A 14,982-nucleotide genomic window follows, 5' to 3' on the forward strand; every position below is an offset into this window, starting at 1 on the left:
AATACGTTACTACCCTGTTTCCCTGAAAATAAGACATAGCATGATTTTCCTGAATTTTTGAAGATGCAAAATGATTTTTCAGGCTTTTTGAGGATGCTTGAAATATAAGCCCTACTCCAAAATAAAGCCATGCTAACAGTTAATTAAAAAAGTCAATTTAAATAGTGTCAGGCAGCTATACATGTAAAAAAGTTAAACCTTTTTCAACAAAAATTAATATAAGACACTGTCTTACTTTCGGGGAAACACGGTACCAGAACTTCCGGATGCGCCAGAAGTGAAATCTCAGGTTTGGCGCGGGTCACAGTGATTGGATCCCCACTGATCTGCAATTTATGCTGTATCCTGTGGATAGAGGATAACTTGCTAAGATTCCAAACCCCCTTTAAAGAGTATTCTACCCCCTCCATCTATGGTTCTCTGTAAGGGCTTCAGTGCTCCCCTCCATCTCTGCCCGCTCCACCAGCCAGCCATGCTCCCTGCACTTGGCAGTGCCGCTGTAATATGTGGGGAGGGAAGTAGCCATGCTGAGGGCTCAAGTAGTTAGAGAGACAGTAGTCATAAGGAGGGGGAAGATGGAGGTAAATCTATAGGGGTACACCGATGTTACAAGAGGGGCATATCAAGGCGGAAGGAGAAACTCACCAAAGAGGCACTGATCACGTTTAAAGATATAGAGTTAGATCTGTTCACAGAGGTCAGAACTGCAGACCCCCAGTGATACCGGTGTGTGACGAAGCCCAGCAGATACTGCATACTGATATTACATGGAGCTCAGTAACACAACTATGCAGTCAAGCTTAGGTTATGTAAGAGGTTTACAATGGATCCGTCGACTAATGATGACATCTGTTGTATCTCTGTTGGGTTCCAATATTTTTAACAGCAAAAACTAGTGCAGCGGACTGTGTAATTCTAAAACCAAGTATGAGCAAAGCCTGAGCGCCCCTACTGGTGGCTGCAGGTAGGACACCGGTTAGCATTTCTCTATACAGGGAATATGAAGCTCTTTATTAGAGAAAAAAAATGAGCTCCGTAAAATCTGACATTAATCCGGCTATCATATAAACATGACATGGCAGTAACATGAAAGCACAAGTCCACCTCTGCTGAGATTAGTAGTAGTAAAGAGAGTACATGACCCGCCCCTTCTGGTAAAGTGACAGGTGGCCACACCCTTAACTCATCAACCCGCCCCCTCGCTGCAGTAGTCATAGCCCCGCCCCATAACATGTCATGATTCTCCTGACACAGTAAAACAATTCACACTATTGCAAAGTTTAGACGCTTTACTAAACAATGCAACAGGCCTATAGAAGCGTGTGACACTGCGCACACTAAGACATGTTTTCTTTTGAGCGATACAGCAGTTAGAATTAATAGTCAGCAACATATAGCATTCATACATTTATGGTAAAATTTGTATTTATGAAGTCCCCGGCCGCAGCATGTGGTGTAGCACTAATAGGACGGATTCTGCGCTGGGGTGCAGCGACTCCAGAAGCTGCAATTAGGTCCATTGTTTAGTCCGTCCAGAATTTATTAGTGGGATTGCCCACAAGACTAGAGGTATATTTATCTTGGCCGTTGGCACCAAAGTGTCCCAGCCGGGAGGCAGGATCTTTTTGGCCGTGCCGCAGCTTTTTACACCCCAAGTCCAGCGTGTTAGATCCGGGGATAACTGCGACCTTGTAAATAAAATTACAGCATTTTTATTGAAGCAATGTGGTAAGTTGCTGCTCTGTAAAACACCAAATTCATCATCCTGTCGTGTGCCGTCTGTTATCGCCTGTGCAGTCGGAAGGAGCAGGTTGACAAGATATGCCAGGGGGCGGGGCAACTGTCACTTTCCTGGAAGTGGGCGGTGTGATGACTTATGTACATGAGGGGAGATTTATTAAGACTGACGCTTACTACTGGCATCTTAGACCTAAGTGTACCGGAGTTCATAAACTTGGAACATTGTGGGCGGCTGCAAGTCCAATTTTAACACAATAATGGTGGCATCAAGGTTTTCAACTTTAGTATACCAGAAAAATGGAGCGCGACTGTTAATTACCCCCCTTGTATTGTGGGAGGCAGTTTGTGGGTTTATTTGGAGCTCCGGAAGTCATAAATTTGAGCATCATGTGACAAACTTCCACAACGGTGAATTCGATCTTGACTTTATCCTTCTTCTTGCCATGAAGCGGCTGTAGTCACATGATGAGGGCAATAGGAAGCTTTGTGATGTATTACGTTCTCTGTAATGATTATCGCTCTATATGAAGCAGACTACAATACAATCCAGACCCAGTAGGAGACTGAGAGCAAATTTGTTTTCTATGTATTTTCCATTTGACATGGCATAAGATCATCATCTTCATTTGATCACCAGTAGTCCTCAATGCAGTAAGCTCTAGATATTGGCTGGTGGTGACATCCCTCGGACCACCACGGATCTCCCTCTTAGCATGTTGCTGTGTGATGTGGTATTAGGTAGCCGTCCTTCGCCCCAGCATTAATGACATCTGGAGTTCTCTGCCCAGTGGTAATCCCATCACAGTACTAGCGGTCTGCCGATGTGGCACGGCTACATGGGAAGCCTTTTTTACTCCATTTCTCAAACCCGAATCTTGAATGTGTAAATCTGGGTCATTTTAGTTTAATGGATTGGAATGTTGCTGTTATTGTGGGGATAGATTTCCCTTTATGGCAATAAACCTGAACTTTTCACAGAGCGTTGCCTCTGTATGAGTTGTTCTTCACTGCATGAGTGGCTGTGGCAGCTGTTCTTTTTGTGTCTTGTCTGTTTTTTTTCACCTCTGTAACTCACCCAGCTATTTCAATGACGAGGATCTTTCACCGTTTCGGCCACCATGTCTCAAGCCTTTTTTTTCCGATCTGTAACACAATGTCTAGCTTTCTGGATTTTGCTTTGAGTGGTCATAAATGCATTTTAGAGATGACTGTAAAACTATTAATGTGTTTGCTAACTCTACCCACACTCTGCTTCAGGTCCCTAGAACCGATATTGGTTTACCATTAAGCACTTAAGACACTGCAGTGCATTTGTAAAACCATGGTAAATATCAATCATTTAAATCATTCTTAGACATTAGTTTCGAACTTTCCACGGCATCATTGGTTGGAAACTCCTTTTTTTGGGATGACATCTGGAGCATCGAGACTGGAGAATGCTGGTGTAGCTTGGTACATATCCCTTTGTGCTTCCTCTTTAGATTTTGGTTCGATCATCACCATTAACCTCGTATGTATGTGTTGTGAGGGAAGAGTGTACTGTCCATCTTGTCTGTTCTTTCTTTCCACATCAGTGCTTTGCTTTCCATGCATGCCATTCTTACATCACCCCTAACACACTTTCCCTTCCATTACTTTGCTTTGTCCGCACTCTGTGCCGCTTTAAGAAAACTTCTTTGTCCTTGAGCCTCACTTCAAATATACCCGCTAGACTGTGAGCTCTAACAGCATCAAAGATTAAAGTAAAATCCATTAAACTAAAGGTAAAGTATACCTATGTTTTTTTTTCTGAAGAAGCCATGTTTTAACTCTTTAAGTACCAGGAGCAGAAAAAGAGAATGCCAACTAATTAATTTACGCAAGTAATATCTAATCAGTCATGAACACAAAAACAAATTATATCGTCCACCTGAAACGTACTAATCAGCTGGTACTTCAAGGGTTAAATTCCCAGTAAAGCTATTTCTTTGAGTATGGACATCAGCCAGATTGCTGTAAAAGCAGAAGAGGTGAGTAAAAAGTGAAGCTCCAGAAATGTTCACAGTCTGACCCCTTTGAAAGTTCAGGAGTTTTTTGGTTGGATTTTCCAAGTTCTTCTGTGTCTTGAACTGGAATGATAAATACAGGTTTGCATCCTTCTCAAAGTACCGTATCAAACAAACAGCGAGCCGTGGGTACGGCCGTAAACCGCCCGAGGGGCGAGCGTTGGGCTAAGCAGCGTCGAAGAAATGTGACATAATGTTGATGTAAGAACGGGTGAGGTCAGAACACTTCCAGTGAATTGGTTTGAAAGTCTTATAAATTTGGCATGGGGAATATCATTTCGGTATTAATTAGTCTTTTCTGAATCCCGTAGTTTTGTTTGAAACGGCCCTAAATAATCATGGGGGTTAATTAAAAAATGTCTCCGAGATCCGATCTGAAATTTAAGAGCTAATTTCCCTTTTACAATTGATATCTCATCACGTGAACCAACCACAGAAGTTCAGTCTAATCTCACTGTCCCGATCAAATGTTGCCTGACAGTCTTATGTAAATATTCATGATGTAAAGGTAGGTGATCAGATGGAACCGAAACAAAGTTCTAGTGTTGTTTATTCATTTTATGTCATCATTCATTTCCATTTTTATTTATTTTGTCATTTTCCATTTGAAAGATTCCAAAATCCGTCTAATCAGTGACCGATACATTGGTCCTCCCCAATAGTGTCACACACCGGGCAGGCTAACACACACACACGAGTTATTACAGCTCATCTCTGCCCCTGGTGGCCATTCAGCACACAACGACTCAACCAATCCAGTGATGAGAGCTTACACGTAAAGATAATTGTTAGCATTCGCTGGTGGTTGATGGGTTCAGAGGTTTTTAGACCTCCTGTTAGACACATTACAGCTGCAGAATATGAGCAAAATAATAGAAAGAAGGGACGCCAAACGAGAAATAGTATATGATGACGTGACAAGTCAGCAAGTAACGGATGGAGACTTGTGAGCAAGAAACACAGACTTGGTCAGTCCATTGTAGCTTGTTGGAAATGGACAAATCCTTCAGCACCCAGATGTAAAGTACAGCATGTGCTTTATTCACACCATAAGGACTTATTATAAGGCTAGTTCTATATACATCTCATTAGTATTCAGGAGTTCTCTCTCCTTCGCCCTTATGTTCCATTCTGATCTTTTTAGTTAAACATTTGTGTTTTGTTGTTTTCTTTTTCTTTTGAGTTGTTTTTCCTTTTTTTCTGTTCCATTTTTTTTATCTTTCCCATCTTTTGTTTCTCTGCTTGCCCTATCCCTCCTGCCCTTAACTGTCCTCTCATAGAACCGTCTGCCCCCCCTCAAGAAGTAAAGTGTGTCAGCACAAAGTCGACCACAATACTGGTAAGTTGGCATCCACCCCCCGCAGAGAGTCACAATGGCATTCTTGCTGGATACAGCGTGCATTATGGTGCTTTGGACTCCGAGGACCCAGTGCCCAAAGAAGTGAAGGACATTCCGCCTCAAACAACTGAGATCCTTTTAGAAGCTCTAGAAAAGTGGACTGAGTACCGTATCACCGTCGTGGCGCATACCGCCATGGGACCTGGCCCTGAAAGCTCGCCCGTTGTTGTACGCACCGATGAAGATGGTAATTTTTAGACTCTTTTTACTCTGAATTGTATGTCCCTTAGTGATTCATATTTAACCCTTTAATAAATTGCCAGCTGTATTATTGTCAGTTGCCCTAAAACCTATTAAAGCAATCCTCCAGTTCACGATGCATATAGGTAACACGCCTGGTGCCCGGCTTGACTATGTTGTTGTAGCGCTTTGTCCCATTTTTGCTCCCCTCTTCATGCATGTAAAATGGTCTACATATTCTCATATACTCTATGAAGTGTTTGCTTCGGTAGTCTGAGACATTTCCCATTGCTCTTAGGTGGACCAGTGCTGAAGACGTCGGCACGGTGTCCATCCATTACCTTCTCTCGCAGGTCCCTTGCCCCAGGGGGGAGTGCCTCAGGTTACCGAAGAACATTAATGCCCCATTTACACGGGACGAGCTGTCTGGCCAAACAATGCCCGGCAGCTCATCCCAGTGGTGCTCGCTCCTGTGCTGTTACACAGGAGCGAGTACCGCTGGCATTGCTCAAAGCGCTACCGAAATGGGTGTGAAGTGGGCGGAAAGCTTTTTCCCCGCTTACCTCCATTCATAGTAAGCAGACAGTCATTCAGAAGTGACCGACCGCTGTTTTACGCTGAACGGCACATCCTTCAGCTTTCTGCATGCAGGAACTGATCAATTCTCGTTGAGTCGCTACATGTGTTTACACGAATATCGTTCAAATTCCCGAAGGAGCACAGAAGAGTGAACAATTCTGAATGATCGTCCCGTGTATGCCGGCCATAAGGATTGGGCAGTCTAAATCAAAAGCAGAAATGTGGATTCCTTCCTGTCGGTGCCGAATCAGGCCCGCGTTTATCCACTTAGTATCTTTAATGAGTATTAATCTACTTACTCTTCACAAAGTTCCATTGTATAAAAAAACGTGTTAAAACCCAAAAAAGACCAATCTGAAAAAGAGAGAATAGAGTAGTCTGAGAATGTGACATCCAAAGAAGGGACTGGGGTATATAGTGGCCGGAGCAATGAGAGAGCGCAAGGTATATCTATACCTTCTGTATGTATAGTGTACTGTTTACTGTGAACTGGAAGGTCGCTTTAAGGGCTCGCACACACTTGCGTTATTTTAGCACTGCGATATCGCTGCGTTTTTTTTTACGCGATTGTCAATGGGACTTTCTAATGTTAAAAACGCATCGCACAAAAATCGTGAAGCGCAAACTTGTGAAGCATCCTTACAATTAGAAAGTCCTATTGACAGTCGCGTTAAAACACGCAGCGACATCGCAGCGTTAAAAAAACGTAAGTGTGTGCGAGCCCTGCGTCTCTGCAGTATTTTGTTGTCTTTGATACAAACAGCTTTGTTTTCCTCCTCAGTGCCAAGTGCTCCACCACGAAAAGTTGAGGTGGAAGTACTCAACTCGACCGCCATTAAAGTATTTTGGCGCTCCCCTGTTCAAAATCGCCAACATGGGCAAATTCGAGGCTACCAAATTCACTACGTAAAAATGGAAAATGGAGAGGCAAAAGGGCTTCCCCACATAAGAGATGTAATGCTGGCTGATGCTCAGGTGAGAAACTTACAAAAATGATTTAGCAATTATTAACACGCCATATTTTAGCTACATTCTGAAAAACCATAGTCTCTCATTAAATGGGTTGTCCAGTTGTGAACTATTGATAGCCTATCCTCCGGATAGGTCATCAATAGTAGGTTCGCGCGAGTCCGTGGCCTGGGGCTCCCACCAATCATCTGTTCACCGGGCCAGTGCACTTGTGTACTAAGCTGATTTATACAGGAAGTAGACAGCTCTGATCTTACTGCAGTGGCCAAGTTTGGTATTGCAGGCTAAGTTCCCAGTGAAATCAATAGGAACTTAGTTTGCAAAACCAAGCTCGGCCAGTGCAGTAAGAACAAAGCTGATTGCTTCCTGCAGAAATCAGCTCAGGGCACAAGTATGCCAATCAGGTGATCAGCAGGCATCTGGACAACGGACCAGTACCAATCTATTATTGATGACCTGTTCTAAGGATTTGCCATCAATCGTTCACAACTAATTGGACGACCCATTTAAGTGTAATGGAAAATCCATGAAATAAATTCATTAGCTCAGGCTCAGCTGCCACGGCTGCTGTATCTTCAGGTCATTTAATTCTGCTTCGATGACTCCATTATACTGTTTATGGACTAACCTACTTTGGCCACAATTTCCTGCACATGTCCTGAGTGTTGGGTTGTTACTAGAGATGAGCGAGCGTACTCGGATAAGCACTACTCGCTCGAGTAATTTGCTTTATCCGAGTATCGCTGTGCTCGGGGCTAAAGATTCGGGTGCCGGCACGGAGCGGGGAGCTGCAGGGGAGAGCGGGGAGGAACGGAGGGGAGATCTTTCTCTCCCTCTCTCCCACCCGCTCTCCCCTGCTCCCCGCTGCGACTCACCTGTCAGCCGCAGCGGCACCCGAATCTTCAGACCCGAGCACAGCGATACTCGGATAAAGCCAATTACTCGAGCGAGTAGTGCTTATCCGAGTACGCTCGCTCATCTCTAGTTGTTACCTGGCCCCTACTATTTACTATGGTTGTTAATATGCCAATGTTACCTTGTTAAGGTCCTGTTACACTGTTGGGCGCTTTAGGTACCCGACCGTCATCCCAGCAGTGATGCAGGAGGAGCGGGCCACAAATGTCTCCTCCGCCCACCCGTCTCTACTCACAGTAAACGGGCAGTTTGATTTTTATGCCTGCAGAAACTGAATGATTAACGAATTCTCATTCGTCGTTCATTCGCCGCTAACATTTACACCGATTATCGTTCTAACTCCTCGATGCAGCCAGAATCTGAACGATAACCGTTCAGTGTAAAAGGGACCATATTTGTTAAATGGGTTACATCATTATGGTCCTATAGGAACAAAGCCCAGTCATTGTATAATGAAGAATAGAAGCTTACTTTTCAATCCTTCACCATTTTGAAAATGATTGCTGTCAAAGAATGGAACCTCCTAAGGTTATGTTCAAAACTGTATTGTGGCTTCTTTTCATAACGCAAGCCATGACACACTGCTGGATCCTTTGTATGATGGATGCCAGCGTGCTCCATTGAGGCTTCGTTGTCCTTTCTATCATTCACACATAGTTGCTGACAGGACGGTGCCTTTAGCGCACGTGAAGAGTTCCTTAACCCCTCAACAACAGTCAATACGCTTTTTGGTTGCCTGTAGCGTTGAGGTATGTATGGAGGGGGATCTCTATCCATAATTCGCAGATGCTGGCTGTTTCTTACAGACGACACTCGGCGGCAACAGCTCCGATGAGCCACGCGGCTTATCGGAGCTGTTAACCCTTTAAATGTCGCTGTCAATTCTGACAGCGGCATTTAAATCCCTCAAATGATGTTTTGGGATCCCGTATAGCCCCCCCGTGATGAGATCGCAGGTAACTGTGTGTGTGTCATGGCAGCCGGGATCCTTCTGAAAGGCCCCAGGACTGTTATGGCAGAATGCCTATCAAGCCTTGCCTATGGAGGGGCTTGGTAGACTGCCTGCCCGAAAGCAGTATGATGTAATGCTATAGCATTACATCATGCTGCAGGAGCGATCAAAGCATCGCAAGTTGTTCTCCCCTCCAGGGACTAAAAAAAAAAAAGTAAAAATAAGATCAATAAAGTTTTACTAATTATTGAAAAAAAAGTAATAAAAGTTTAACCCCATATGGGTTAATGCCATATTTATAATAAAAGAATCTAAATAATAAAACAAAAATACATATTTAGTATCGCTGCGTTCGTAAAAGTCCGATCAATCAAAGTAACACGTTATTTACCTCGCACGGTGAACGTCGTCAGAAAAAAAATAAAGAACACCCGAAATGCCTTTTTGGTCACTATGTCTCCAAGAAAAAAAAAAATCAACAAAAAACGATCAAAAAGTCATATGTATTTCATAAAGGTAGCAACGCAAACTACAGGACTCCATTTCTCTCCACTTAGAATTTAAAAAAAGTTTTTCAGTACATTATACGGTACGTTAAATAGCACCGTTGAAAAATACAACTCGTCCCGCAAAAAACAACAAGCCCTCAGACAGCGACGGCGATGGGTAAATAAAGGAGTTATGATTTTTTTTTAAAGGGGGGAGGAAAAATGGGGAAAAAAAGCTTTGTCACTAAGGGGATAAAGTGGTTGTGCCAACATACACAATCCTTTCAGGATGTGGGGTCTGGGGCTGGCAGCTGATTGCCACGGGTCTTAAGGTGGGCAAATGATGCCCGACACTCTTCCCCACTTATACTTGCTCCTGTGCTGTTGCACGGCAGCTAGTATAGCTGGCTCGCTCACAGAGCGGCCAGTACTGAACGGCTGCTACTTACACTGAACGATCAGCGTTCAGCTCACCGTCCAGGATGTTAGGCAGCATAAACGGTGAGCTGATCGCTCAGTGTAACCAGCAGCCGTTCAGTACTGAACAGCCGCTATGTTAAGTCAATGGAGAGGGGCGGGGGAGCGAGGAGAGAAATCTCCAGCAGCCGCCCCGCTGTGAGCCAGCGCTACTAGCTCCCTGCAGCAAGCTATGAGGACAATCATGAGAGGTGCGCTCCGTTGGATTTGTCTAGACTGGATACAATTGTAACAAACTTTGCGCTAATAGAATAGAATAGACTCTTTAGAAATAAAACTGTAGAACATTGGAGAGTTACAGAAATAACAAGGGATTCTTCCCACATTACTGGTCACCCACCTTTAGTGATGCTCATAGACAGATCTTTGTGGTCTTGTATAGGCTGCTTCTGGAAGCTACACGGCCTAGACTAGTATACTAGTGGAATGCAGGACTCTATAGATTGATGACTGATGTAATGTGCTAAAATATAGTTTTCTAATAGATTTGACCACTTTTGGAGAAAACGTGTTGGTAGGGGCTGATAGTTTAACACTTTGATGCTTTAACCCTTTCCAATCCAATTTCCCTCCCACCCGCATTCTCCCCAGCTCTTACTTGTTTTGGGTGGGAAAGCGCGGAGTGGATTCCTTGGAATTACTCAACAGAAACACAAAAAATGACTTTTATTAGCAATTATTAAAAAATTAAAAGAGAGATCTATAATATATTACACTATGCAGGAGAAAGGTCCATCATCTGAACTCCCTTCTGGATATATATTATTTACGCTATGCGGAGGAGAGATCTGACATCGCAGCTCTCTTCTGCATAGTGTTAGAACCTCGTCCGACAGCAGAGCTACCGTGTAGAGGGAAATCTCAATGTCGGATGTCCAACGCTGCAATGGAAAGGGTTAAACCGTTTGACCGGATGAAGAATAAGCGGTGGAATGCTACAGAGAATATGGCAAATATGAGAGTAGTTGTGAGCAAACCAGATACAATTTGGAATGAGAAGTTCCTCTTCCCCGGCCGTGTCCCTGCCAGAGTAGGATCGGGTTGAAGGTCCATCAGTAATGTTGTTGTTCCCACTTCTATTGTTGTTTTCACACCTATGCGCTGTCAAGCCCTTGCGATTTATGTCACTCTTTCTTCCTCTATTTGCTTTTCCTTGATCAGTGGGAGAAGGATGATACAGCTGAATATGTAAGTATTGTCTTCTAACACTTCGACAACATTTCCTATTTAATGTTAATGCATGTTTGAGAATCTAAAGTGCACCCCAGTCCTTGCACTCATTCCTGGCATTCTTGTTTTGAACACTTGAAGGGGTTTTCTGCTGTCTTTTCCACTGATGACCTGTATCCTCTGGATAGGTTATTAGTAGTTGATGGATCGAGGTCACCCCCCCTCCTTCCACTCCTCTCTAGCCATCTGGTGTCCAGTGCAGGGGTCCCCAGCAGACGGGTGGAAGTGCGGGCACTGGCTTCACTCCCATTGAAATCAGTGGGAGAGCCACGCTGCTCCTTCGTTTCCTGCTTCTTCAGGACTGCATGTGACATCCTGATCTGGAGAGAAGCAGGAGGTGAAGGAGCAGCGCGGCTCTTCCACTGATTTCAATGGGAGTGAAGCTGGTGCATGCATTTCCTGTGTGGACCACTTATAACGTCCAGCCGCCCGGGCGATCAGCTGATGGACGGGGGTCCTGAGCAGTGGACCTCCATCCATCAACTACTGATGGATGGGGGCCCGATACGGAGACCCCTTTTCCACTGATGACCAGAGAATAGGTCATCAGTGGAAAAGAGGACAGAAAGCCCCTTTGAGTCTAACACTTAACATGTTTGTTCCTTCCTTTGGTTTGGGTTTGTTACTCCTTCCTCCATGTTATTGGTTGCTAACCATTAAGGACCTGTTCTATTTGCACTCATTGTACATTTTGGCTCTAGAGTTAAACAAACTATATCATCAATCATCAGGAATAACTTTAGACTACGGCTGCTCTCACACACGCGTTCAGAAAATGCTGTGCGAAACCGTGGCATTTTACCGCTATTTCACTCTGCGTTTTTGAAGGCATTAGTGTTTGACAGTGTTTGTTATACGCAGCCCATCACTGTGATGGGTGATGAGGTGCGTGACAGTAGAGCTGAAACGTTCGAGCGCTGGTCTGCGGGGCCCCATTGAAATCAATGGCGGCATTGTACCGTGGTTAGTGGCATTGCCAATCGCAGTAAAAAGCCTCCTAGAGAGCGGCCTAAAGATGAGGAAATGCAGATCAGCTGAACAGAATAACTCTGTCGGGGCCCTTTAAGCTGCCTGACCGCCACAAACTAATGTAAAGACGGCGGTAGAGATGCACTTTAATTTAGACCACTTGTGTTGGGGATTAGGCCAACGTGGAAATAATTGCTCATTTGTTATTATGATGATTTTACAGCAGATTCACACGCTCTTCTTTTATGTGTAGCTTTTTATGGTGCCTTTTTGTACCTCGGTGGATTTAAAGAGTTTTCTGGAGGCACAAAAAGGTTAAATGAGTTTAAAAGGAAAATAAATTGAATACTGACAAATCAAAATCCCTATATTATCAAGGAAAGGCTCACCTCGTCTCCTAATTTTCCTTTCCCCAAGTCCCATGAGTCGGTGATACGTGAAGGTGGAGCCAACAATAGTAGATACATTGAAGCTTCTCTATATAGTTCCATTCAAAAACTCTTTAACCCTTTGCAATCCAATTTTGGATTCAGGGTTTCCTGAGGTGCTTTCTCTTACTGCCATTATACAATAGCACCGTCTGCTGGCTAGAGCCAGTACTGCGGTATGTGACCTGCTAGAGAGGCCCCCGACAACAGAGCAGCTAGTAATCTACAGTAAGAATACCCTGCTGGACGTCTTCCGACATTAGAGCTGTACAGTCTTCAATCAGAATGTCTGAAGACGTCAGACAATGGATTGGAAAGGGTTATTCGTCAATCAATCTGAATAGCTCCATGGTCCTCCATCCAGACAAATGTATCAGACTTACCATAAAATGTCTAATTACTTCTTCCTACGCCTCAGCTGTGTTATCTTCAGGGTCCAACAAGAACCGGTGTAGACATTACAGTATTCTAGAAAGATGGGAGAACATAGGGGACATATCCACTCCTTCTTGGTCAGCAGTTTATATATTGACGGATGAGGCAGACTTAGCATTCAGAGTTACGTAGGGGACAGCACTCTGACACAGAACCAAAAAGGTGGTTACACCAGGGATAATAAAGACTCAGTGTGTCCGGTATGTCCAAATAGGATAAACCGTCACTCCCCAGTCCTGAAGAGCCTTGAGCCATCAATGTGAACCAACCAATTGGACATCCACAACTAGAGAGTTCTGTCTCATGAATCCTATTCAGCTTTGGTGCAGATATAGAGCATAAAACATATATCCCAGCGCTCCGAAATGACAGTGATGTAGAATTGTAAGGTGTGGAGCGGATTAGAGAGCAGATTACTTTACAGGGGGGTAGTGGATGGCACTCACCCCCTTAAAATCCAATGAAGGCTCAGTCCGGTAGCACTGCTTCTGTTAAGACATTTAGGACTCTTTCTAATGAATCAGGAACCTGGTCAAATGAAATTTGAACTGCACAAGAAAACTGTCTTACTTGCTTTACGCCACATTTACTAGGAGGTTTTAGACACTTTTGGACTCTATATGTGATCTGTCCAAAAAAAACGGCGTGGCTTCTTGAAAAGGGAGAGTTGTCTAAATTGCATCAAAACTTGTGCCAAATTGCACCAATCTAGGCAATCTCAAAATGCAGTAGAATCATGACTCATGCTGAATGATAAACCTGTCGAATTTTAAGACTGTCTGTCTTAGTTTGCATCATGTAACTTTTAGACAGTTTTAGAAAATGTACCCCAGCATTCTTACTTTGCCATCAAGGGGGTACAAAAGGATGTTATCTTCAGTCCCCTGGAAACAGAAATATTCCTTTGGGCAGAGAACAATTCTTTCAGTCTCAACAGTAAATCTAAAGGGTTCAGAAAAGCAGACTTTCAAAGTCACCAAAGACGGATCAGGGAGAAGAGGAAACTTATATGGAGAAACTGTGGCTTCTCTTAGATAGACTCATTCAGCACAGAAAGAATGAGAAAGCAGAGAGCACTTACTATCTTCACCCCTAAGACAACACATCAGCAAGTAGACACATTGTCTAAACCTTGGATGTGGACTTAGCATATCCCTTCCCTTCATTTTCTATGATTCCATCAGTAATCAGGAAGATCCAAGAAGAATGAACCAACATGGGGGCCAAGCCTGAGTATGGCGCTGAGTGGATGTGATTGCATGGCGCTCCACGATGCCCTTCAGCCTGGCGCCATTATTAGTATCACAGAATCCCTGAACTTGCCTACCCGATAGTGAAGAAAAGTAATAAGCTGGAAGGATGCCATCGAAGCCACAGCAGGGGTCTCCTGTGAGCAGTCTACACAGATCTGGACGTGGGGATCACTACATCATGGCGGATCGCATAGATAATCAACACCATGCCTGCAGCCTGAGCCCGGGGACACTCTGCTACCCATATTGGGGACATCCAGGGCAGATGGATGATACTTCATCCCCTCCGATGAATAAAGTGGTAGAAAAACTGCCCTCATCACCTGACACTACAGCTGGGACCTAAAATCCCATCTCTCTGCCGTACAGGCAACATACAGGGCAGAAGTACAGTCCCTCACTAATAACCTGTCTCCGTTAACAAACAGTGCAGCGCCATGAGGATGAGCTATCTAATACTCATACACAGCAGCAAGCATTAGAACAGCACTCAGCAAATCCATATGCTTTTTAATATTGCTGAGGACCATGAAAATAAAAACCTACACATGTGGAGCATCCCGAATCTATGACCACTGCGTGTCTCCTGGGCACTCTGCAGTGCCTGTTGTATTCCATGCTGTGGGTCGAAGAGGATGCTGACCTGGAGATTGATCGAGCACAGTGTACTTTGGGACCACACAACGCAGACCTGGATGAACCACGGGATGTCTTGTGTCAGCTCCATTACTTCATGAAGGCACTGAGGTTCAACTGCTAACCGATCTTTCAAAAATGACATTGGATAAAACAAAAGCTTTGTGCCCACTTTTGGAAGTTCTACCAATACCATACTACTGGAGTCGCCTCTTCCAAATACAAGTACTCAAGGATGGTTCACTGCACTGCGTGTGGGATCCTAGTGATATCTCAATGGTCCTTCA

At 44.1% G+C, this 14,982-nt stretch overlaps 1 protein-coding gene across 12 annotated transcripts in view; it reads left to right on the top strand.

Annotated features, from left to right (window-relative positions):
* The window catches only part of PTPRS (protein tyrosine phosphatase receptor type S), a 240,551-nt gene that overhangs the window by 137,765 nt on the left and 87,804 nt on the right, over nucleotides 1-14,982 (top strand). For 5 of the 12 annotated variants that reach the window (XM_066574433.1, XM_066574437.1, XM_066574434.1 and 2 more), the window contains exons 11-13: nucleotides 5,066-5,371; nucleotides 6,725-6,918; nucleotides 10,906-10,932. The exons of 4 other annotated variants lie outside the window; for them this stretch is intronic. In XM_066574433.1, the coding sequence (XP_066430530.1) occupies nucleotides 5,066-5,371; nucleotides 6,725-6,918; nucleotides 10,906-10,932 (527 nt within the window). The remainder of the gene's footprint in view (nucleotides 1-5,065; nucleotides 5,372-6,724; nucleotides 6,919-10,905; nucleotides 10,933-14,982) is intronic. 3 more of the 12 variants (XM_066574436.1, XM_066574444.1, XM_066574439.1) reach the window with 1 other exon arrangement.

The sequence above is a fragment of the Eleutherodactylus coqui genome, chromosome 7 (assembly GCF_035609145.1).
Source record: "Eleutherodactylus coqui strain aEleCoq1 chromosome 7, aEleCoq1.hap1, whole genome shotgun sequence".
In the NCBI taxonomy this organism is placed as follows: Eukaryota; Metazoa; Chordata; class Amphibia; order Anura; family Eleutherodactylidae; genus Eleutherodactylus; species Eleutherodactylus coqui.